A 22,679-nucleotide genomic window follows, 5' to 3' on the forward strand; every position below is an offset into this window, starting at 1 on the left:
GAGCTCCCTCAACCAATATACAACACAGTTTAAAACAGATTAAGTTTTCCCAAGAGGACCACCGCACCAACCCAAAAACCATGTGACTTCCACATGACTTTAAACTGAGTTCAATTACTCCAATCCATCTTCTGATTCATTTTCATAGTGTAACTGTGCTCTTAGTAGTGGTGAACAGGTTAAGTTTGGATGAAAAGTTATCCAGTTAAGTAGTTCGTTTTGATAAGAATTATCTATATCTCCTGGAACTAATGTGCTACAAGTAGCTAGATTAGAATACTTTTCAAGACAATCAGAGTTGACTTGTGTTGGGCAGGATCTTTCTTAAGGTAAGTTCCTCCACTGAAAAAGCACTCTTTATAACCTATCTACTAACAGTGTTGGCAACCTCTACGTAAAGAGTTGGGGTTTCCCATTTTAGCATAACTATTCTTGCATCCATGTGGAAACCAAAGAAGGTAGCATATAATTAGACAGCAGCTGAGCGTAGAGAACAGTGTCAGGGTTTAAGTGAAATTGATGTCTTAAAAATACATAAATGTAGAAGTGAATATAATGTGGGTAGAAAGAGTTCTACTTTAAGACTCCTTTTAAATATATATTTCACCTAGTTTATCATGCATTGTCACTAAGATGGTAGCAATAAGAACTTCTCCATAATTCAATGGTTCGTGTCTCTGGCTGTGTAGCCAAAGGTTGGGAGTTCAATTCCCTCACTGTGCCTCCTTGATCGGGGCAGGATTTGATGATCCAAAGGGTCCCTTCTAGCTCTACAGTTCTAAGTTTACTATATTATATTAACTGGGACAAAACTGAAATATAAATATAATTTACAGTAGAAGCGTAGCTTAATACAAGTCCCATGGGCTGCCAGAGAGGTGAATAAGTGGGTCCTAGATAATATTAAGCCTGAAATCTCTGTAGAAACAAAAATGAACAAACTGAGGGTATAATACTTCAGGGATATAATGAGTTTTTTTATTCATTTATTTATTCATTTATTCATGTTCTAGACCATCCCATTAGTGCAAACACTCTCTTGGTGGTTCACAACTCATCAAGACATAATTGCAAATCATATGGCTCAAAACTACAATGCACAATAAATACAATAAAACACTGTCATCAACTGAAATGATAGAACCTGCATTTGAATTTTTTAAAAGAACCTCTCAAGTTAGTAGCAAAAATGACCAGCAAGAGACAGTGTTATATAATTCTGTTTTAATTAACTTCCTAAAAACTGAGAGGTACGGTATATGCCTGATGAACCTCTACAGACAACTTATTCCAGAGGGAAGAGGCCACAATCAAGAAAGCACAGATCCTGCTATTAACTCTTTTGTCCTCCTCAGGTGTCACAATTTTTAGCATTAAGGACTGCAAGGGACAGGCACCTATTTTGTGGGAGAGACATTTTGACAATTATTGAGGTCCTAAGCCATTAAGGGCTTTGTAGGTCATCAAAAGATAAGACTTGATGGAGAAGACTGGGAAGCTAGGAAAAGCTGAAGAAAGCAGGGAAAGAGGAAGACCAAATGTGAGATAGCTCAATTCAATAAAGGAAGCCACAACCTTGGGATTCTGACAGTGTGCTGTTAACAACAGGAAGTCTGTCAGACCTTTGGAAGTCTGTCACACAGAGGATTGCCATAAGTCCGACACAACATGATGGCACCTAACAATAACAGCTATTTGATTCATAATTAATAAGTCACATAGGAAGGCGGAAGCCATGCTAGGATTCTGGGAATTTTGTTCCAGAAAAGTAACATTTTCAAATTCTGACTACAACATCGCAAAATCCATGAAAACCCACAATGATAAAGATGTACAGCTGTGGACAAAGACAGACACACACATATTACAGCTACGCTCAAGAGAGAATCCTATTTTTTCCTCTCTCAATTCTATTAACTTAGGTTGCAGAAGGTGCTTTCTGACTCACTTTAGCATCATCTCAAGCATATATCACTTTTAGATCTAGAGATGGCGAGCCTTCAGTCACGTTGCTTTTTCATTTTTAAAGCCTTTCACTCATTCAGTTAATAACAGTTCCCTTACCTGTTGGAGAAAGGTAGCTTAGAGATTTCAACTCCAGCAGAAAAAAGTGAGTCCTAGCATTTGAAGCAAAAAAAAAAAAAATAATCCACTTGTAGTCGGTCCAGAAACTTGCTCCGAAAATGAAAAGCGAAACCAGCAGGACGTTTGGTAGAACTTTAAAATGAAAAAGGAGGAGGGGAGAAAGCTCTTTCCACTTCTAAGCGCTTGAAGACACGACACTTGAAAAAAGAAAAAGGCAGATACTTGACAAGAGATCAAACAGGAGGGAAAGATGGGAGGATGAAGTATTTAAACTCCAGAAATTCCACATCAGCTGCAGGAGCAAAAGAAATTCAATGGGTGTTCCCCTGGTGTTGAGACAGAGACTAACTTTGGAAGGTGGAAGGCTCAGGAAGGAGGAACTGAGGAGGAAGTGTCAGGAGGGGTCTGGGAAAGGAATGAGGGTGTGTGTTTGTGTGTGTGTGTGTGTGTGTGTGTGTGTGTGTGTGTGTGTTTTCAATTGATGTGGGGTGGAGACTTGCAAAGGAGAAGCATAGGTAGATGTTCCATTTTTTTAAAGGCTGCAACCCCTTAAACACAGCTCCTGAGGAATAAACCCAATTGAACACAGTGGGGTTGATATTTGAGTAAACTTGGAACTGTATTTTAAGAGGGTGAAACAGCAGGCCAAAGAACTGAGGTTTCTGGAATTGAGGGCAAGAGATGATAACCAGCCCACAACTAACACATGCATAACACAGAGACACCCGTCTAACACAAAGAATGCAGTATTTAAAGCGGGGCATGTTTTGTTGGCAAATGAGGCAGAAAATCCAATAACCCTCTCCCCCCCCTTACGGGGCCATTTAAACATTGGAAGAAGAAATAAAATGATGATAGAAAAGAGAGTGGCTCCAGACACAGAAGAGGCTGGAGTACAGTGGCCACAGATCCGCCATTATAGGGGACAGTTCTGCAGGCAGAGCCACCAGCACTTAGGGTGAAATGGTTTCCTCAAGTAGCAGAGCATTTGTTATTGTTTAGTCATTGAGTTGTGTCCGACTCTTTGTGACCCCATGGACCAGAGCACGCCAGGCCCTCTGGTCTTCCACTGCCTCCCGGAGTTGGGTCAAATTCATCTTGGTTGCTTCAATGACACTTTCCGACCATCTCATCCTCTGTCGTCCCCTTCTCCTCTTGCCTTCACACTTTCCCAACATCAAGGTCTTTTCCAAGGAGTCTTTTCTTCTCATGAGATGGCCAAAGGATTGGAGCCTCAGCTTCAGGATCTGTCCTTCCAGTGAGCACTCAGGGTTGATTTATTTCAAAATGGATAGGTTTGTTCTCCTTGCAGTCCAGGGGACTCTCAAGAGTCTCCTCCAGCACCACAGTTCAAAAGCATCAATTCTTTGGCGGTCAGCTTTCCATAAAGAGGACCATAAAGCAGAGTGCTAGGGGGTTGTGTAGTGACCCACACCTCCCACTCTGCTCTATACCGCTAAGCTCTACCCTCCACTGATGCCCCTACCTCTCTGCCCCCACAGCACAGCCACTTCTTGGCTGGCTATACTCATAATAGCTGGCCCTGAGAGTCTTTGGAGCCAAGGCATTATAGAGAAGGGTCAGGGAATAGCTTTGCCCACTGTGCCCACTGGTCCTGAGGGTTTTGAGAGCCCGGCATTACACATTTAGCCAACGGAGAAGCAGCCACACAGTGGAGAAGGGGAAGTAGATACTGGAGAAAAAGCAACCACCGCCTGAGTGAGCAATCCTTCCAGTGAGGGAGAGAAGCCATACCTCACTTCCCATCTTGGGCAGAGGTCAAGCTGATTTGCAGGGCTGCCAGGAGATAAAAGAGCCTCTGAAGGCGCCTTCAATTGGTTGAGCCCAAGTTTGATTTAAAGAGGAACGAGATCAGAGATCTTGCATTTGCCCACCCACCAAATCCTGTGACACAGTGGTTAAACTGAAGTAGTGCAGTCAAGCCCTGCTCACAACCTGAGTTTGATCCCAATGGATTCAGGTAGCTGGTTCAGGACTGAATCAGTCTTCCATCCTTCTTAAGTCACTAAAATGAGTATCCAGCTCACTGGGGGGGGGGGGAGTTGTCTTTTGCATAATTATGTTGTAAATTGCCCAGAGAGTGTTCTAAGCACTATGGGATAGTATAGAAGTCAAAGCAACAACAGTAACAACAACAATGAGCATAACCGGGGAGCAGGCTCATAGGCAGATGGGTCACCTGGTCAGTTTTCTCACCTAGACTGAGGCACATCGTAATTCTATCATAACAATAATTTCTGATTTTTGCTTTGGTATACAGTTGTGCCTCACTAGATGATGATAATCTGTTCCACTGAAATCGCTGTTTAGCGAAATCATTGTCTAGCGAAAAGCATTTCCCCATTGGAATGCATTGAAACTTGTTTAATGTGTTCCAATGGGAAAGAATCGTCATTGTCTAGTGAAGATCGGCCATAGGAAAGCCGCTTTGTGAACTGCCGATCAGCTGTTTAAATTGCTGTCTTGTGAAGCTTAGGTCCTGAAAACACCTGTTTGCGAGTGCAGAGGGAGCTGTCAAAATCGTCATCTAGCGAAAATCGTTTTGCGAAGCAGGGACCAAACATTGTCCAGCGAAATTCCCCCATAGGAATCACTGTTTTGCGAATTGTTATAGCGATCGCAAAAAGCCAATGTCTAGCGAAAAAAACTGTCATGCAGGGTAACTGTCTAGCGAGGCACTACTGTAAATAAATCAGCACATGTAATTTTAAACAGATCATTGTCCTCCCATGTCCTTTTTGGTAAATCATATCCTCCTTGTTGGTGACTAACCTAGCAGGAGGAAGAGATAAATGAGGAGGGAAATGCTTTGCTCTGGGATATAATCTAGTCTAATGTTGGGGGCATTTGGAGAGCATTTGGAGGTTGGTATAAAGAAAGACATCAGGAGGCTGAGAGACACAAGGCAGCAGCTGGTAAAGCACCTGCAAGTGATGTGAAAAGATTATACGAGGGACAATCAGCCTAAATTAGCTTGTGAGAAACAATGGACAGGTTTCCAATTTATTTCAACAATTGGTGCCACCACTAAGAAGTCCTCATGTCCCTCATCTCAACTGACAAGTCCACCCAGACAGGATGCTCAAGGCAAAGCCTTAATGGATACATGGTTGATGTAGTGGTAGATGGTCCTTCAACTCTCAGTCTCATCAAGGGCTTTGAGAATACCACCACCTTGAATTATGATTTTAAAAATGGATTCAAACCTAGTGAAGCGGTCTGTGTAATTGTGAGATGCATGCTCAACTATGGGCACTATCTAAGGGCAGCTGCGTTTCAAATGAACAATAATTTGGAGAAGTCTTCAGAGACAGTCCCGTGGAATAAGTATCACTGTAGCCTAATGTGAAAGATACCAGGCTATAGATAAGAGTGACTAAGATACAATGTGTGCTGGAAGGTTCCAAAGTTGGGAAATCTGCCTAAGTTGGTAGCCACTCCACGCCAACATTGTTACTTGGGTCTTCAGTGACATAGTTGGACCTGTGAAGCTTCTCAGAATGCAAACCCTAGAACATCATAATCCTATCTAAAGCAGGTTGAATGCCACTTCCCTAAGCAAATTGATCACCTACCAGCCATAGGGGAAAATGCTACTACACTATGAGAAGTTTCTCAGTGTTGGCTTCAATGAGGCAAAGGTGAAGAATGAGGGCGAGCCAAGAGGAGAAAGAGAAGTGGAGGTAATTGCATTAAAAGGACTCAGGTTTCTTTATGAAAGCAGACTATCAAAGAAGGAATGGCGACCGACAGCTCTTGAGTCAATTTTAGCCCCACTGGGCTACGTGTTTTGCTCTCTTTATAGCTGCTTCTGAAATAACTCCCTGTGGGGCAGAGAGAGGGAATGGAAAGATGACACTTGTCATAACAACAAGACCGTAACAACTCCCACCTCACTTTTCAGGTATGAATCCAGGTATTCTTACTTGAGTCTTGTGCTGAAGAGATGACACTGTCAACGAGGAGAAAGGCAGGATAGGTCCCAGAGGGGGGTGCACCGTGGTAGAAGCATGGTGTTCAGAAGATCCTTGCCAAATGGCTTTTTAGCTGGTGTTCTAAATTAAAAGTTCCCTGGAAGAGATATTTTGGGAGGTCGCTCAGCTGTGGCTGGATGGCTGGAGCCACTCCACCCTTGGAGAAAAATCCCAGGTTATTATTTTCGTACCGTATCCCTGGGCACGGCTGATCCTAGGCATTTATTATGAGGTTTGGAAATCTCAGCTGGTGCTTAATGTTTGTCTACACGGTTTTCTGCACGAGGAATGGGACTCTGACAGTTTTCATTCAACCAGTCTTATTTTATCCCTGCCAGGAGAACGGTCCTAAATATACCTTCTCTGGGTAAAAAGTTATCTTACTCATCTGAAGTAGTCAGATGTGGCTGTCCTAAGTATAAACTGCAACACATACACGTACCCAGTTGAGTCTTGCAAGTATGTACTTGTAGGGGTCCACAATATGTACATTGGCAGATGTCTAAAAGTGGAGAGGGATTATCCCATTGGTTATCACCTTGAACTTCTAGCACATGTCCCATAATCTCACTAACTGTGCACTTGGTGTCATTGTGAAGAGGCTGAATACATGGAGACGTGTACACACACGACTCTCCATCTTCTGTCCACACAAGGGAGAATCTTGGCAAAAAACACTTGCATTCACATTCATTGTTGTTATGTGTCGTCAAGCCACCTCCAATTTATCACAACCCTATGAATGAACCATCTCCCAAAATCTCCTATCCTCAACTCAGCTCAGCTCTTGCAAACTCAAGCCTGTGGTTTTCTTTAGTCCATCTCATATTCATTCATCGCCTTTTCCTGTTACCTTCCACCTTTCCCAGCATTATTGTCTTTTCCAGAGAACCTTGTCTTCTCATGATGTGCCCAAAGTAGGACAGCCTCAATGTCATCATTGTTTCTTCTAGAGATAGTACAGGCTTGATTTGCTTTAGGATCCACTTGTTTGTCATTCTGGCATTCCAGCATACAGTGGTGCCTCGCAAGACGAATGCCTCGCAGGACAAAAAACTCACAAGACAAATGGTTTTGGCAATGGGGTTGATGACTCGCAAGACAAATGTTCCTATGGCCATGCTTCACAAGATGAATGTTTTCCGTTTTTTGTTCCAGCCTCATGTATGCTAATTTTAAATGTTTTTCTATGATATTTAAAAAGTTAAAGTTTTTGATTGAAAATTTTTAAATCATCTGCACAATATGTATGGCTTTAAAGAGCACTTAATAAACCCTTTGTAAAGCAAATTTGACTTTGTTCTGACTGTTTTTGCCCATAGGAACACATTAATTATATTTCAATGCATTCCTATGGGAAAACGCGTTTTGCAAGATGAATTATTCGCAAGACGACATTAACCGTGGAACGAATTAAATTCGTCTTGCGAGGCACCACTGTATCTTCAAAACTCCTCTCCAGCACTACACTTTGTATGAATCATTTTTTCCCTGTCATTTTTCAGTACTGCGCTCCTAATTGCCAGTAGTTAGTGTTAACCATAAAATCCGAAGCTTTGGTTATTATTGTATCAATTCATCTAATGGGACAGCATTTCTTGTATTTATATAGTCAAAGAGAGCGGTCTCATGATAGTCTTTGCTCAAGCAAAGAGACTTAGCCTCTCAAGACACTTGGCTTGACGGGCCATTTCCCCCATCTTTATTTCAGCACATATGGCAAACACGCGAAGCATGAAATGAGAGCAATGCAGCAAAAATGTATCTTGGAGGGCAGGAACCTAAGAATATAAAGTTAATCACCAAGAAAAAGCAATCTGGATAATTGTTTCTGTGAAACACCACTTCGTTCTTCAAGAATAAAAGGACCTCTGAGATTTACTCTTTGGAAAGCAATTTCCCTAAAATCTGTGGTCCTCCAGAATCAGCCAGAAAGAAAACCTGACAATGGTTAATGGGACCCTGGCAAAGAAATATTCGTGAAATGATTCCTTATTGAACCCAGAAATTGCTCCCACATCATATTAACCAACCAGGAATGGGTGCTGAATATTGGCCAGCTTTTGGGAAAAGGCACATATTTTGACATCCTGGGGTGACCTTTTCAGGAGCCTGATCACATTTGTGAAAAGATTGGATCATTGAATCAGATAGTATCTTTTATGAGTGAATTATTGATGTTTAATGTATTCGCGCAGGCTTTCATGGCCGAAATCTGATGGTTGTTGTGGGTTTTTCAGGCTCTTTGGCCATGTTCTGAAGGTCGTTCTTCCTGACGTTTCGCCAGTCTCTGTGGCCGGCATCTTCAAAGGACGGGAGTTGGAATAGAGCATGAACAGAGTTCCTACTCCTGTCCTCTGAAGATGCCGGCCAGAGACTGGCGAAACATCAGAACACGGCCAAAGAGCCCAAAAACCCACAACAACCATACTGATGTTTACTTGCACTATTTTCATGGAGCTGGTGTGCTTCTTACCTTGCAGAGTTAATATTCTCTCTCTCTTTTTCTTATTATGCAGCAAAGAAGCCAGCCATTGTTATGGTGTGTGTTAGAGCATGATATGCATAAATTTCCAAAATTCGCACAAACGATATCTCTTATTCCCATCCTATTTTCTTCTCAAGAGTACACCACATGATTCCTTGCCCTCTCAGGGAGCAATAAGGATAATTTGTGGTTCCTTGTCCTGGAAGGTGAATATGAAGCCAGGAAGAATTGACATCCCTAATCCTGTGCTCTTAAAACCCTACCCCAAGGACTCTAGATCAGGGGTGTCCAACCTTTCACCTTCCCTGGGCCACATTAGAAGATGAAAATTTGGTTTGGGCCACACATACATTTGGTTTGGGCCACATGGGGGGGGCAGCCCTAGCCATCCTCTGCAGCTCCGCTCCAAGCACGCTTACCGGCAGCTGCGATCTCAGACAGCAGAGACTGTCAGCTTCAACTTCGGTGGCTTTATGGGGCCGGGAGGGGGTTCACCTATTGACGGGGATGGCACAATGCAGTCACACAGCCCCCCTCTCCCCTCTCCTCCCACTCCTTCCTTCCTTCCCTCCCCCCCCCCCCACCGTTGTGACATGCCCCAGCTGCATTCCGGCCACAAGCGCCAGCAGTGTAACTTGAAACTTTGGAATTTCTTTTAAAATAAAAAATTGCACTGGACCGCATTACGAGCTGACCTGGGCCGCATGCGGCCCTTGGGCTGCAGGTTGGACAAGCCTGCTCTAGATCATCCCATAAATTAAGCTGTGTATTAAAAATAAGGGAGGGTGAAGTGAAAGACCCTTGGCTGCCTTATAAGATTCATCAAAGTAAGCTGAATGTCATCTCAAAACATTCAGGGAAAATTCTTCTTTTCCAATTAATGACCGCCCAAAAAAGAGATAATTTTGGAATTTGAAGCCTAGCTCTACTTGTACAGGAAGGACATAACAATGCATATTGTAGATAGTAATACGCTCATCACGGAGCACTTGTGTTTTGTGGTGGCAGTGGCACATGTTGTGTTTATGTCATTGCCGATGTTGTTAAAAGCCAAAAACTCAGCCCAAACATGTTCCCTATTCTAACCCATATAAATATATAGACCATAATGCTTTTGGTCATTTAATCTTGCACAAAGGAGATAAAGGCAGTCATGACAGCAAATTGCTGTTCATTTAACGAGGTACTGATTGAATGTCTGGCCACGAACCCACTTACTTGATTGGAATTAGGCCCAGAAACAGAACCTTGCTAATGAGCAGCAGTTTGCTGCTGTGACTTTTGCAATGTTCTTTATTCAGTTATAAATCACCATTAGAATTCGTTCGTTCATTCGTTCGTTCGTTCGTTCGTTCGTTCGTTCGTTCATTCCTTCCTTCCTTCCTTCCTTCCTTCCTTCCTTCCTTCCTTCCTTCCAGCCTCTAAAGGGCAAGGAGGTCGTTTTTCCATATTTGAGGGGACAGACACGGCCCCTCTTCTCTGTTGCTTTTTAAAATTGCCACTATAGGGCACAACTGGGCTTTTCAGTTTTTTAAAAGTTGCACAAAAATACTTGTTAGGTGGTTGGCCCCTGGTAGCCGATACAGTTCTCCAAATTTCAGGGTCTTTGCATAGTGCCCATTCTTTCATACAACTAATCAACGAAACCCTTGTTTTTCTTCTAAAAGTCCTACAGACAAGGCTTGGGCTTTGACTGATGACCAATATTGTTTGGCCAACAATATACCTAACCTCACCGTCATGATGACTAATGAGTGACACTAAATTTACCATGCATGCATTAGCTCCCTTCTGGTAGTATATCTTCAGCTTATATATTAATAATTATGACAACCGGCTTTATAGAGAGACTTGAATTTCAACAGATGGGATGCCATTCTGACAGTGATAGTCACAGTTCCCAAGAGCAGAAAGCCCAACCTAGTCAATATCTGCTATGTTCGGTTATATCTGAAATAAGAGCAAACTGGTTTCCTTCCTAATTATGCTAATTATATCAAGTGCAAAAAGAAAAGCCATGCTAAAGAATAAAATATTGTGCAAAACTAGAAGGCATAGGCATGCAATGTTGTAGATCATCCTTGTCCTACCACAGTTTTTCCTGCAGGCATTGTCTAAATCAGTGGTTCTTAACCTTTGTTACTTGGATGTTTTTGAACTGCAACTCCCAGAAACCCCAGCCAGCACAGTTGGTGGTGAAGGCTTCTGGGAGTTGCAGTCCAAAACTCCTGAGTAACCCAAAGTTAAGAACCAGTGGTCTAAATGACCAATGATTAAACAGTTTAAAAAACTACTGGACAGCCATGAAGGCCAGTGGACAACATCTGTTTGGGAGCTGAGCTGACCATAAAGCAGTGGGTTAGGGAGAGGTTACCATGGGACATTTCAGCAGGCAGACACTTCCATCTAGCGGACAAAGCACAGCACTACAGTCCCAATGGATCTAATGTCCTCCCAAACACTTCCTTGAATTTATCTGAGCATACATCCTCTAACAAAACAGTCCAAGAAAGCAATGATGTTATTATCAGATACAAAGTTCTAGCACCAACACTTTGTGGGTGCTTACAAAATTCTCTGGTGACAGTCACAAATATTTGTGCACAGTCATGTTCCCTAAATACATCTTTTGCACAAAAATAACTTTCTGTGCATTAGTCTAGGGAAGGCAAAAGATTTTGTGTGAATAGCGTCTTCTGTGAAAGTGTCCAACTTCAGTATTTCTCACAGTAGCTGGAGAGTTTCATAAGCGTTCACTTGTACTGGAACTTTGTATCAGGTAAAATTAGGAAAGTTTTTGTGCATTTTTCACATTTGATTCGATTTTTTGTTTTGCTTACAAATGCACAAAAACGGCCCTAATCTTGCCAAATGGAGAGAAGACTTTTGGAAAATTTCATTCTGACCTGGGAGAATGAACTAAACAAAGACTGGGATACTGGATTTTTACTTTTGCTTGGTCTGCCTTCCTGCAATTGTGTTCTCTTGTGGAGGAGGTAGAGCCAATTAAATGCAAATTTTTCAAGTAGTACACGTCACCTAATTTTCATTTAAATATGGTGGTCTCCCTCACTATACCCAGGCTTTTTCAAATCAAAATGGCTGGCTACAGGTATGGGGATGTCTAACCAGTGACCAAATACTACACGGGTACACTTTTCCCCCCCATCAGTTAAGATGACTGAGGTACTAGGCTTCTGAATACTACCAGCACTGGACAAAGTGCTATCCATGTTCCACCTTTTCTTTTTTACTGACCCTAAGATGTGTCTCTTCTGTGCACTGGGACTAGAGTGACAATCATGGAAAACTCTGTGCAAATCCAACTGAACACAGGCTGTACCCACTGGAAGGCCTACTTTTCAGTTATGGTGGCATAGACGATCTATTTGTCCTCTGCCGTCAAGGCATCTACACAAATTTGTCCAGAGGCTTTTCAAGCAAAATTGCTTGGGTCTGCTCCAACTAGGATGCTGGAGTTCATATAGACTCTGTGGATGTAGCAATGGCCTCTGCTTGCCTTGTGTTGATGGAGTCATTTTAGTGTGGGAACGTGAAGGAGATGTGAGATCCCCTAGCTGGGTGCTGGATTTTTGCCCTTTCTTGGTTATAAAAACATCTACTGAGAGATTGGCCGTGTAGATAAGGCAAACGTTTGCTCGTTGAGTGCATATGTCTGCACACCCTCAATTGCTTATATAGAAAGATGGGTACAAATGGCCAATTCAGTGGTTTGGCACGGTTTGCTTACTGGCTACACAGTTCAGTGCCATGCCTCTCCAAATTCCCTGACCCTCCTGCTTTGGGCGCTGCCTCAGAGTGGGTGCCCACTGGAGGGGGGCAGGGTGCCAAACCACAAATCTGGTGTGCAGCCAGTAACTGAACTGCACATAACCACCAAACTGGCCATTTGTGTCCATCTCTACTTACACATTATTGGGGTATTACTTGAAGAAGGCTAGCCACTTTAATGTCTACATACCTGTAGGTGTATCTGTTTCTCTCTCTCTCTCTCTCAGTGTTGGCATTTATAAGCTACTCTGCAACAAGCACAGCTTCTTTCAAAAGGTATGTATGACAGCTGGAGAGTCCCCTGGACTACAAATAGAACAAACCTATCCATTCTGAAGGAAATCAACCCTGAGTGCTCACTGGAAGGACAGATCCTGAAGCTGAGGCTCCAATCCTTTGGCCATCTCATGAGAAGAGAAGACTCCCTGGAAAAGACCCTGATGTTGGGAAAGGGTGAGGGCAGGAGGAGAAGGGAACGGCAGAGGATGAGATGGTTGGACAGTGTCATCAAAGCTACTCTGCTCAGGCAAATCTTCTACCAGAAAAGCTGATGATGTGGTTGCCAACCTGAAAAAGACCACAGAGGAAGATCTGTCCAAACACTTCATAATATTTTTCCATGTTTGGCAGGAGACAAAGTCATAACCAGCCATATTTCACTGGTCCCCTTACTAAATCAAGGGAAAGCATGACTCTTACCAGTCTCTAGAACATCTACATTAACCTCAGGTGATGTTGCCTCCATGAAATGAGCCCACATAAGAACTTCATGGTTGTCATGGCCATCTGTTTTGACTGTACTTGGCCAACAATGCCCATAACTGGCTTAATAACTAATTGTCTACTCACCCCTTTATCATTTGCTGTTGTTGGCCCATACAGAATTTCCACCATAGCCTGTGGCAACTACAGGAGAAGACACCTCTTGCCAGGTAAGACAAATTGGCTTTTCTCAACAGTGTCTTTTTAGTGAAAAAGCCAAAGACAGGAAGTACTTCGTCCTCTGTTTCTCCATTACCGTCTAGAACTTTTATGAATTCTTGTCACATCTCTAGTTCAAATTCTGGAACATAGAGAACTTAAAATATGACCAATGTGAAGTACTAGATCTCTTCTATTCACCACTGGTTAGGTTTCATCTTGAGTACTGTGTCGTTGCTGACATCACATTTTAAGTATGATGGAGACAAGTTCAGAGGACGACAATAAGGATGATCAGGGGACTGAAGACCAAGGAAAGAATGAAAGAACTGGCCATGTTTAGCCTTGAGAAAAGAAGACTGAGAGGAAATATGATAGCACTCTTCAAATTCTTGGAAAGTTTCATTCGGAGGAGGGACAAGATCTCAATCGTTCTAGAGTTCTAGCTTTCTTGAAAGCTGAATCCTCCTTCCAGTGCATTTCCAACCGCTTTGCTGAAAATGCAAGGCCCCAAAGCATTCCAAAGATTGTTTTGTTTTAGCCCATTAAGGAATGTAATGGATAAAGTACTGCACATTTGATGGAAGGAAGAAGTCCACTAATACTTGCAGGACAGCATTTCCTCTAATTACAGTGGTGCCTCGCTTAGCGAATGCTTCGTTTAACGATGAATTCGCTTAGCGAGGAGGTTTCTGGGGGAAACTACTGCCTCGTATAGCGAGGCAGTCTATGGAGGAAACTCGCATAGCGATGTTTCCCCCATAGGCCCCCGGCGGGCGCTTCGGAGCGGCCGCGGGGAGACCTCTCCCGCGGCCGCTCCAAAGCGCCTGCCCTGAGAATGCCGGCTGGCTGGCCGGCGCTTCGTAGCAGCCGCGGGAGAGGTCTCCCCGCAGCCGCTCTGAATCGCCGGCCAGCCTGCAGGCATTCTCCGGGCGGGCGCTTTGGAGCGGCCGCGGGGAGACCTCTCCCGCGGCTCCTCCGAAGCGCCTGCCCCGAGAATGCCGGCCGGCTGGCCGGCGATTCAGAGCGGCTGCGGGGAGACCTCTCCCGCGGCTCCTCCGAAGCGCCTGCCCCGAGAATGCCGGCCGGCTGGCCGGCGCTTCGTAGCAGCCGCGGGAGAGGTCTCCCCGCAGCCGCTCTGAATCGCCGGCCAGCCTGCAGGCATTCTCCGGGCGGGCGCTTTGGAGCGGCCGCGGGGAGACCTCTCCCGCGGCTGCTCCGAAGCGCCTGCCCCGAGAATGCCGGCCGGCTGGCCGGCGCTTCGGAGGGGCCGCGGGGAGGCCTCTCCCCGCGGCTCCTCCGAAGCGTCAGCCAGCCCCAGCTGGTAGCCTGCCCGGGCCGCCTACCCGAGCCGTTCTCGGACGCCTGGACGTCCGAGAACGGCTGGGGTAGGCAGCCCGGGCAGGCTACCAGCAGCGGGGACAGAGGGGGGGGGTATCGGGAAGGTTTCCAGGTGAAAGCCTGGAAACCTTCCGGACACCCCCCCCACCCTGCAGCCGCCGCTTGAAGCCTGCCCAGGCTGCCTACCCGAGCTGTTCTCGGACGCCTGGACGTCCGAGAACGGCTGGGGTAGGCGGCCCGGGCAGGCTACCAGCAGCGGGGACAGAGGGGGGGGGTATTCGGAAGGTTTCCAGGTGAAAGCCTGGAAACCTTCCGGACACCCCCCCACCCTGCAGCCGCCGCTTGAAGCCTGCCCAGGCTGCCTACCCAAGCTGTTCTCGGACGCCTGGACGTCCGAGAACGGCTGGGGTAGGCAGCCCGGGCAGGCTACCAGCAGCGGGGACAGAGGGGGGGGTATCGGGAAGGTTTCCAGGTGAAAGCCTGGAAACCTTCCGGACACCCCCCCACCCTGCAGCCGCCGCTTGAAGCCTGCCCAGGCTGCCTACCCAAGCTGTTCTCGGACGCCTGGACGTCCGAGAACGGCTGGGGTAGGCAGCCCGGGCAGGCTACCAGCAGCGGGGACAGAGGGGGGGGTATCGGGAAGGTTTCCAGGTGAAAGCCTGGAAACCTTCCGGACACCCCCCCACCCTGCAGCCGCCGCTTGAAGCCTGCCCAGGCTGCCTACCCGAGCTGTTCTCGGACGCCTGGACGTCCGAGAACGGCTGGGGTAGGCGGCCCGGGCAGGCTACCAGCAGCGGGGACAGAGGGGGGGGTATTCGGAAGGTTTCCAGGTGAAAGCCTGGAAACCTTCCGGACACCCCCCCACCCTGCAGCCGCCGCTTGAAGCCTGCCCAGGCTGCCTACCCGAGCTGTTCTCGGACGCCTGGACGTCCGAGAACGGCTGGGGTAGGCGGCCCGGGCAGGCTACCAGCAGCGGGGACAGAGGGGGGGGTATTCGGAAGGTTTCCAGGTGAAAGCCTGGAAACCTTCCGGACACCCCCCCCACCCTGCAGCCGCCGCTTGAAGCCTGCCCGGGCCGCCTACCCGAGCCGTTCTCGGACGCCTGGACGTCCGAGAATGGCTGGGGAAAGCAGCGCGGGGAGGCTTCAAGCGGCGGCTGCAGGGTGGGGGGGGGTGTCCGCTCCCAGCGACCCCCCACGGCTTGGATCCCAGCTGTGGGGGCAGGCTGAGAGGGTGGTGGGATTGGGATGCCTTTCAGGCATCCCTGGTTTGGATCCCACCCGCCGCCGGTTACCCTAACCGGCGGCGGGTGGGATCCAAGCCCGGGATGCCTGAAAGGCATTCCAATCCCACCACCCTCCCCCCGCGGCTTGGATCCGAGCCACGGCAGCTACCCCAGCCATGGCCGGACTCTAGGGAGTCAAGCCATGGCTGAGTTAGCCGCCGTGGGTCAGATCCAAGCCACGGGGGGAGGGAAAAAACCGGATAATCCATTCCTATTGGAACGGATTAACCGGTTTCCAATGCATTCCTATGGGAAATGGTGCTTCACATAACGATGTTTTCACATAACGATGTTTTGTTTGGAACCAATTAACATCGTTATGTGAGGCACCACTGTATGTAGAAATTCAACTCTAGCTCATATCTTTTTAGCTGACCTAAGCCAATGAAGAGAACGTTGCACTCCTGAGGGAACGAAGTGTTAGGCAAATTAAGTAATATGATCAGTTTCCATGGTGGACCACATATGTGATGCAGGATCTCAGAAAGCGAGGCAGAGGAAAATAATACATATCTATACAGATCAATGATCAGATGGAATTTTTAGCATGTATGCATTACTGTAACAGTGATGTTTACGTTGGCTTGGGCATGTCGTGAGAATGGCTGACGGTCAGATTCCAAAAGATCTCCTGTATGGAGAATTAGTGGAGCGAAAGCGCCCCAGAGGGAGACCACAGCTGTGATACAAGGAGATCTGCAAGTGGGATATGAAGGCCTTAGGAATGGCCTCTCCCAATTTGAGCGTTCAACCTGGAGGCAGGCAGTGCATCATGGCCTCTCCCAATTTGAAGAGACCCTTGTCCAGCAGGCCAAGGCAAAGAGGCAGTCCCGAAAGCAGCAAAACCAGGGAGATGGGCAGGGGACAGATTTTATTCATCTTCAGTATGGAAGAGATTGTCACGTCTTTTCTGTAAAGCTAAATATTCCAGGGTCTTGATTAAACTTTGCATATGACACAAATCTGGGTGGAATAGTGAATACCTTGAAAGACAGGACAAAAATTCAAAAAGATCTGGAAAGGCTTGAACATGGGGTTGAAATGACAGAAATAAATTTGGCAGCATGTGTCCCCTTTATGGGAATGGTTCTGAAGATGACCTGGAAGCTTCAGCCGATTGCATTGCCAGTGGTTAAACCGCAGTATTGCAGTAAAGATTCTGCTCATGACCTAACATACAGTTAGCACTGCCTTTGCTCACCCCAGAAGATCACGTTCACTGGACCAGGGCTCTCCTGCATTAGGGATATCCATAGGAAAGCACAGAGAGGAGGAGCAGGCAGGAGTTCTCTTTAGCCATTCAATTTTCTGCGATACCAATTCTGCGCCAGCCGTACTGGCTGCTGACACATTTCCATTCTCATATAAAAACATTGCTTTCGATCTTCCAAATTCTTTATCCACGTAGACATCTCTCCCGTATCATGCTAAACTTCTATGCCACTCGAAAATGGTCCTTACGTTTTTGGAACATCTTCCTTCCTGTTAGTCAAATTCATGTCGTATATGAAAACCAGGTGGGAGCAGGGCCACTTTCTAGGGAGAAAAAAAGAGATGGAAATTAAAAGCTTTAACAAAAAGAAAGTTCCTATTTAGTTAAGTGAGAGGTGAAAAGGGCTAGGGATTTGAAGCTTGTTTGTGAAATTTCTTGTTCTTGTCCATTTGGGAAACTCAACAGAGCTGGAAGTGTACCTAGTTTTGGTTTAAAACATATTTCTTCAAATGGAAAATTTGTATTTTATAAAATGAAACTGCGGGCACACACATATGTGTAAATGCATGTGTATGCACCTACAAACACATTCTCATGGAGAATAATCCCTATTAAGCTACTGTAAATCAAGTGAGGAATTAACTCAGAGACGGTCAGCAGGTGGCCCTCACCCCAAACATTTTGTTATCATTATTTAAAGGGATAAGCCCCTCTTCCACTCCCTCGCTCGCTCTCACATGCCCCAAGCAGTTCTGATATTTCAGAATAGGGAGTCTAAAGATTGCATGGGGGTACTCAAATCAGGTTGGCAAATATTCCTGATTGCTAAATTCTTTGTTTTTGACAATCTGGGGAACTGAATGTAGTGCACCTACTTTTGTATAGGGTGAATTTCATAGAGTGAGACACACTGCCCAGCTCTGAAGCTGACAACGAAATGGCCATTCCTACTCTTCTCAAGAGAGAATGCAAGTCAGAAACACCCCCCCCCCCTTCAGCTTCAGAGATGATTATCTTGATGTCCAGGAAAAGAACAAGTTAAGAACTAACTCATAAAAGAGGAAGTATAGATAGGATCTCTTGCGCATCATGCAGTCCGTTGTGGGAGCAACACAACACAGTTTGTGATGCCAGGATGTGAAGAACACAGAGGTTTACTTTGCCTACTATCCAGTCGAGACTACTCTCACACACCTTGCCTAACTTCATCATCCCACCCTCTTACTAGAGGATTGCTCCTCTCTTCCTGTTCTCAGGCATCTTCAGGTATGTGAAAGGGAGAGGGTTTCTTTCTTCTCAGAGGAAAAAGAAACAGAGAAGAGAGTCCATCACTAGCATGCACATTTACAGAAATTTTCTTTACAGACATGTTTTTCATTATTCTTTTACTCCACATTTTATTCCCACCTTCTCCTTTAGTTCATTTAGCCAAATCTCCTTGACACCCTGCTTTTATAATTACTGCTTTATAATCTGTTTGTGTTGATGTCTCGTATGAGCCTCGCAGCACAGAGGTTAAACCGCTGTACTGCAGCCAAAACTGTTCTCATGACCTGGGGTTCAGTACCAGGTAGCGGCTCCAGGTTGACTCAGCCTTCTATCCTTCCAAGGTCGGTAAAATGAGTACCCAGCTCGCTGGGGGGGGGGGGCAATGTGTAGCCTGCATAATTAAATTGTAAACTGCCCAGAGAGTGCTTGAAGTGTTATGGGTATAAATAGCTTGCTTTGCTTTTTTCAGTCTTTTTAAAACATTTTTTATATTATGCTTATTGTTTCTTTTCTATTTTTATTAGTTTCTGTGGATAGAACCATAGAAATATAGACTAGTGAAGCTGGAAGGGGCCTATAAGGCTGTCAGTGTATTGATCTGAATACTAGAGGATATTGTCTCTTTAAGAAAAGTTACTGCATGATGGATATGTGCTGAGTCAATGTATATCTGAGGCAACCCAGGTAGCAAGTTTGCATTAGCCAGATGGATATCAATCGATCCTGCCTATTTTTGATGTGGAAATAAAATACATAGGATCTATGGAGAATAAATGCACGGATTTATTAATTCATTCATTGATTCATTATTTTGTATCATTTATAGGTTGTCTTTGTCACATTGAGAGGAGAAAAGGTGGATCACAACATTAGAAACAACAACACAGTAAAGTAACAAATACAATTTCACATCATATTTGAAATCGATCCAGCTCACGAGCTAATCCAGATCAGGCTGAAAACATGGATAGTTTGGCGGCAGGATAGCAGGAAAGTGCAACCTCCTGTATTCCATTCATTGTGTCTTCACCAGAAGAAGCACCAAAAGAAGACCTTGGTGGACTACATCACCTCTTCATTCCTGCCTTCAATGGATCCTGCCGTGGATTCTAATGCAATATACAATGGTACTGGATCCCCAAACAACAGTACCTATAGTCCCGAAGATGATGCCTATTTTACAGGACTGCTTGTAATCTTCGGTATTCTTGTTAGTCTTTTTGGAAAGGTGGGGAATGGAATAGTCATCTGGATTCTTGGTTTTCATATGAAGAGGAATTCTTTCACGACCTACATCTTGAATCTTTCTGTTGCAGACTTTGCTTTCCTCATAACTCTAGATCTTGAAATTATATGTTCGTTTTTAATTTCCTTCTATGATACAAACTACTCCATTATTCTAATTTGGTTATTACCCAGACTCTGCATTTTCACTTTCAGTACCAGTCAATTTCTACTGGCGGCCATCAGCATTGACAGGTGTGTTTGTCTTTTCTTCCCTCTTTGGCATAAGTGTCACCGGCCGTCATATTTGTCCACTACTGTGTGTGCCACAATATGGATCTTCACCTTCCTAATTTCTGCTATTGATTTCGCCCTTGCCATTTTTATTGACTATTTTGAATTATGGTACTATCAGTTCATCCTGAATACTGTGCTTTGCATGCCAGCCATGACTATCTCCACAATAGCCATGTTAATTAATGTCTTCTTCCTGTCGCCACACCATAAACGGGGATTAATTTTAAAATCCATTTTGTTGGCCCTTCTCTTCTTCCTCTTCTTTGGTTTTCCAGTAAATGCTTCTGTATTATTCCAAATGTATTACATTCCTACATCCCCTTATTTTAAGCATTACGCTGCCATTGGCACCTCTATTAACAGTGCTATTAATCCTCTCATCTATTTCCTGGTAGGAAGAGATAAAAAGGCTCAGTCTAGGGGAAGAATAAAAAAAATACTGTACAAGCTTTTCCAGGAGGAGGGATCCTGCAAGGAGGATGTTGAATCCTCACTAGAAACACATCTTTGATCCCAGTAAGAGAAATTTCAAATTACAGCTCAAATTAACTGGATGTCTTTAAAACTTTTGATGAAATATGTTAGTAAAAACCTTCTATAGCCGAAGAAAATGTGATCCTTGTTACCTAATCTCACTAGAAATACATGGATGATCCCACTAAGATAACTTAAAAATATGATCTTTCATATTGCAGTTCTAAATGTCCTGGTCCCTTACAGTTTTTGCTCAAATATATTAGTAAAACCTTCTGTATCTAAAAACTATGTAATCGTCGTTACCTATTCTGTAATTTGGAAGGTAAAGAAATAATTTTGGGTATGCTTTTGAAGATGCAAGAGACAGAAGTACTGCAAGAGAGTCTGAGGAAAAAGCAATGCTCATTTTCATTCCTTTCCTGATGATAAATAAAACAAACTGGAATACCTGTCAGACTATGAGTTGAGTTCATGAAACTTGAACAATCTCAGAGGAATGAGAGTTACCAAGACATAGACACAGTGGCAAGTATACATATATGTACCTCCATCCTAGGGACGTGGTGGCGCTGTGGGTTAAACCGCAGAAGCCTCTGTGCTGCAAGGTCGGAAGACCAGCAGTTGCAAGATTGAACCCACGTGACGGAGGGAGCTCCTATCGCTTGTCCCAGCTCCTGCCTACCTAGCAGTTCAAAAGCGTGGGAAAAACACGAGTAGATAAATAGGTACCACCATGATGGGAAGGTAACGGCATTCCGTGTCTAGTCACACTGGCCACGTGACCACAGAAACTGTCTACGGACAAACGCTGGCTCTATGGCTTGGAACCAGGGATGAGCACTGTGCCCTCGAGTTGGACACAACTGTCAAGGGGAACCTTTACGTTTACCTTTACCTCCATCCTGTCCCCAAGTTCTATGCATTGTTAATCCATCCTGTCCATATGATATTACAATGTTAACTTTCATGTACCATACTTTTCACTCCATAAGACGCACCTGACTACAAGATGCACATAATTTTTAGAGAAGGAAAATAAAAAAAATATTCTAAACCAAATATATAGCTCTCTTCCCTCGCCGCTGGGGAGAGAAAGATGGGGAATGCCAGATCCAAGTCACCAAGACCGCCTTTGAAAAAGCAGCACAGGAAAAAACAATCCCCTCACCTGCACTGCCTTTTGAAATGCAGTGGGTCTTGGATAACATTCCCCCTCTTCCTCTCTCCAATAGCAAAGGGAGAGGGCAAAAGGAGTCAAAGCAGTCCCCTGGATCCTAATCTTGGTGACTCCTTTTGCCCTCTTCCTTTGCCACTGGGGAGAAAAAGAGGGGGAATACAATATAAGACATCATCAGGACTTGCTGCCTTTCCTGGTGAGGGGAAAAAGATCAAAGTGTTTCTAGAAAGACCAGGGGGAAAAGCAAACACAGTTACCAACTACCATAAATTATGCAGTTGAGTTTCCCACATTTTGGGAAATCACAGGGATCAGTAAACCCAAAGTGCAATGGATAAGCCTCACCCTGGGAAAAACCACTTTCATGATCATGGTATCTTCCCTGTCAGGTAAGTATGAGTTGGAATGGCCCCTGCACCTCCTGCCCCCTTCTGTGCCCGGCCCCCCAAGGCATGGTGACCCCCCCTGGCTGCACCTCCCGCTCAGAACAGGGCTGCACAGCCCCAGTCCTGCCAGAGGCCAAGAGAGCTCCTCATATATATATATATATAAACCTAGCAGTTCGAAAGCATGCAAAATGCAAAATGCGAGTAGATAAATAGATACCACCACAGTGGGAAGGCAACGGTGTTGCGTGTCTAGTCACGCTGGCCACGTGACCACAGAAGATAGTCTTCGGACAAACGCTAGCTCTATGGGTTGCAAATGGAGATGAGCACCGCCCCCAGAGTTGGACATGATTGGACAAATTGTCAAGGGGAACCTTTACCTTACATACCAATGTCCCTCTCCAAAAGTTCTATATAATGCTAATCCATCCCCTCTCATCTGGTACTATAATGTTAACTACCGTGTATATTTTGAGTACGTAGTTCATTTAACAAAAGTGTATTCTTAACAAATAAGCGCTTGTTGAAAAGATAAGTCCTCCATCAAGTGTATTTGCAGCCTCCCTGCAAATCGGGCAAGACACCACAGCAACCGAAAGGTTACTTTTAAGACCATCAAGGAACTTAATGGAATGAAGAGGTTCTACATGTTTAATGGGAGAGAAAAAAGTAGAGAAGTACATTCCAAATGAAAACCATTTCCTCACATCCTGTACAAAGGCTTAA

At 44.9% G+C, this 22,679-nt stretch overlaps 2 protein-coding genes and 1 non-coding gene across 4 annotated transcripts in view; 1 reads left to right on the top strand and 2 right to left on the bottom strand.

Moving 5' to 3' along the window:
• Window positions 1-7,032, bottom strand: part of COL22A1 (collagen type XXII alpha 1 chain) — a 201,783-nt gene extending 194,751 nt beyond the window's left edge. For both annotated transcript variants that reach the window (XM_072999374.2, XM_078391667.1), the window contains exon 1: window positions 2,065-7,032. The gene's annotated coding sequence lies outside the window, so the exon portion shown is untranslated. The remainder of the gene's footprint in view (window positions 1-2,064) is intronic.
• A 9,332-nt stretch (window positions 7,033-16,364) lies between these two features.
• On the top strand, window positions 16,365-20,836 carry LOC110091091 (proto-oncogene Mas-like). Its single transcript, XM_020815071.3, has one exon. It carries the CDS (start codon window positions 19,480-19,482, stop codon window positions 20,419-20,421), a length of 942 nt encoding a protein of 313 aa, XP_020670730.3. The 5' UTR covers window positions 16,365-19,479; the 3' UTR covers window positions 20,422-20,836.
• A 962-nt stretch (window positions 20,837-21,798) lies between these two features.
• Window positions 21,799-21,961, bottom strand: LOC140707259 (U1 spliceosomal RNA). Its single transcript, XR_012087179.2, has one exon. It is a non-coding gene; the product is annotated as a U1 spliceosomal RNA (small nuclear RNA).
• Between the last annotated feature and the right edge of the window lie 718 nt (window positions 21,962-22,679).

Source organism: Pogona vitticeps, chromosome 4 (genome assembly GCF_051106095.1).
Source record: "Pogona vitticeps strain Pit_001003342236 chromosome 4, PviZW2.1, whole genome shotgun sequence".
NCBI lineage: Eukaryota > Metazoa > Chordata > Lepidosauria > Squamata > Agamidae > Pogona > Pogona vitticeps.

Bases quoted from the DNA above. Each gene is read 5' to 3' on its own strand.
- LOC110091091 (XM_020815071.3), top strand. From the start codon at position 19,480: ATGGATCCTGCCGTGGATTCTAATGCAATATACAATGGTACTGGATCC.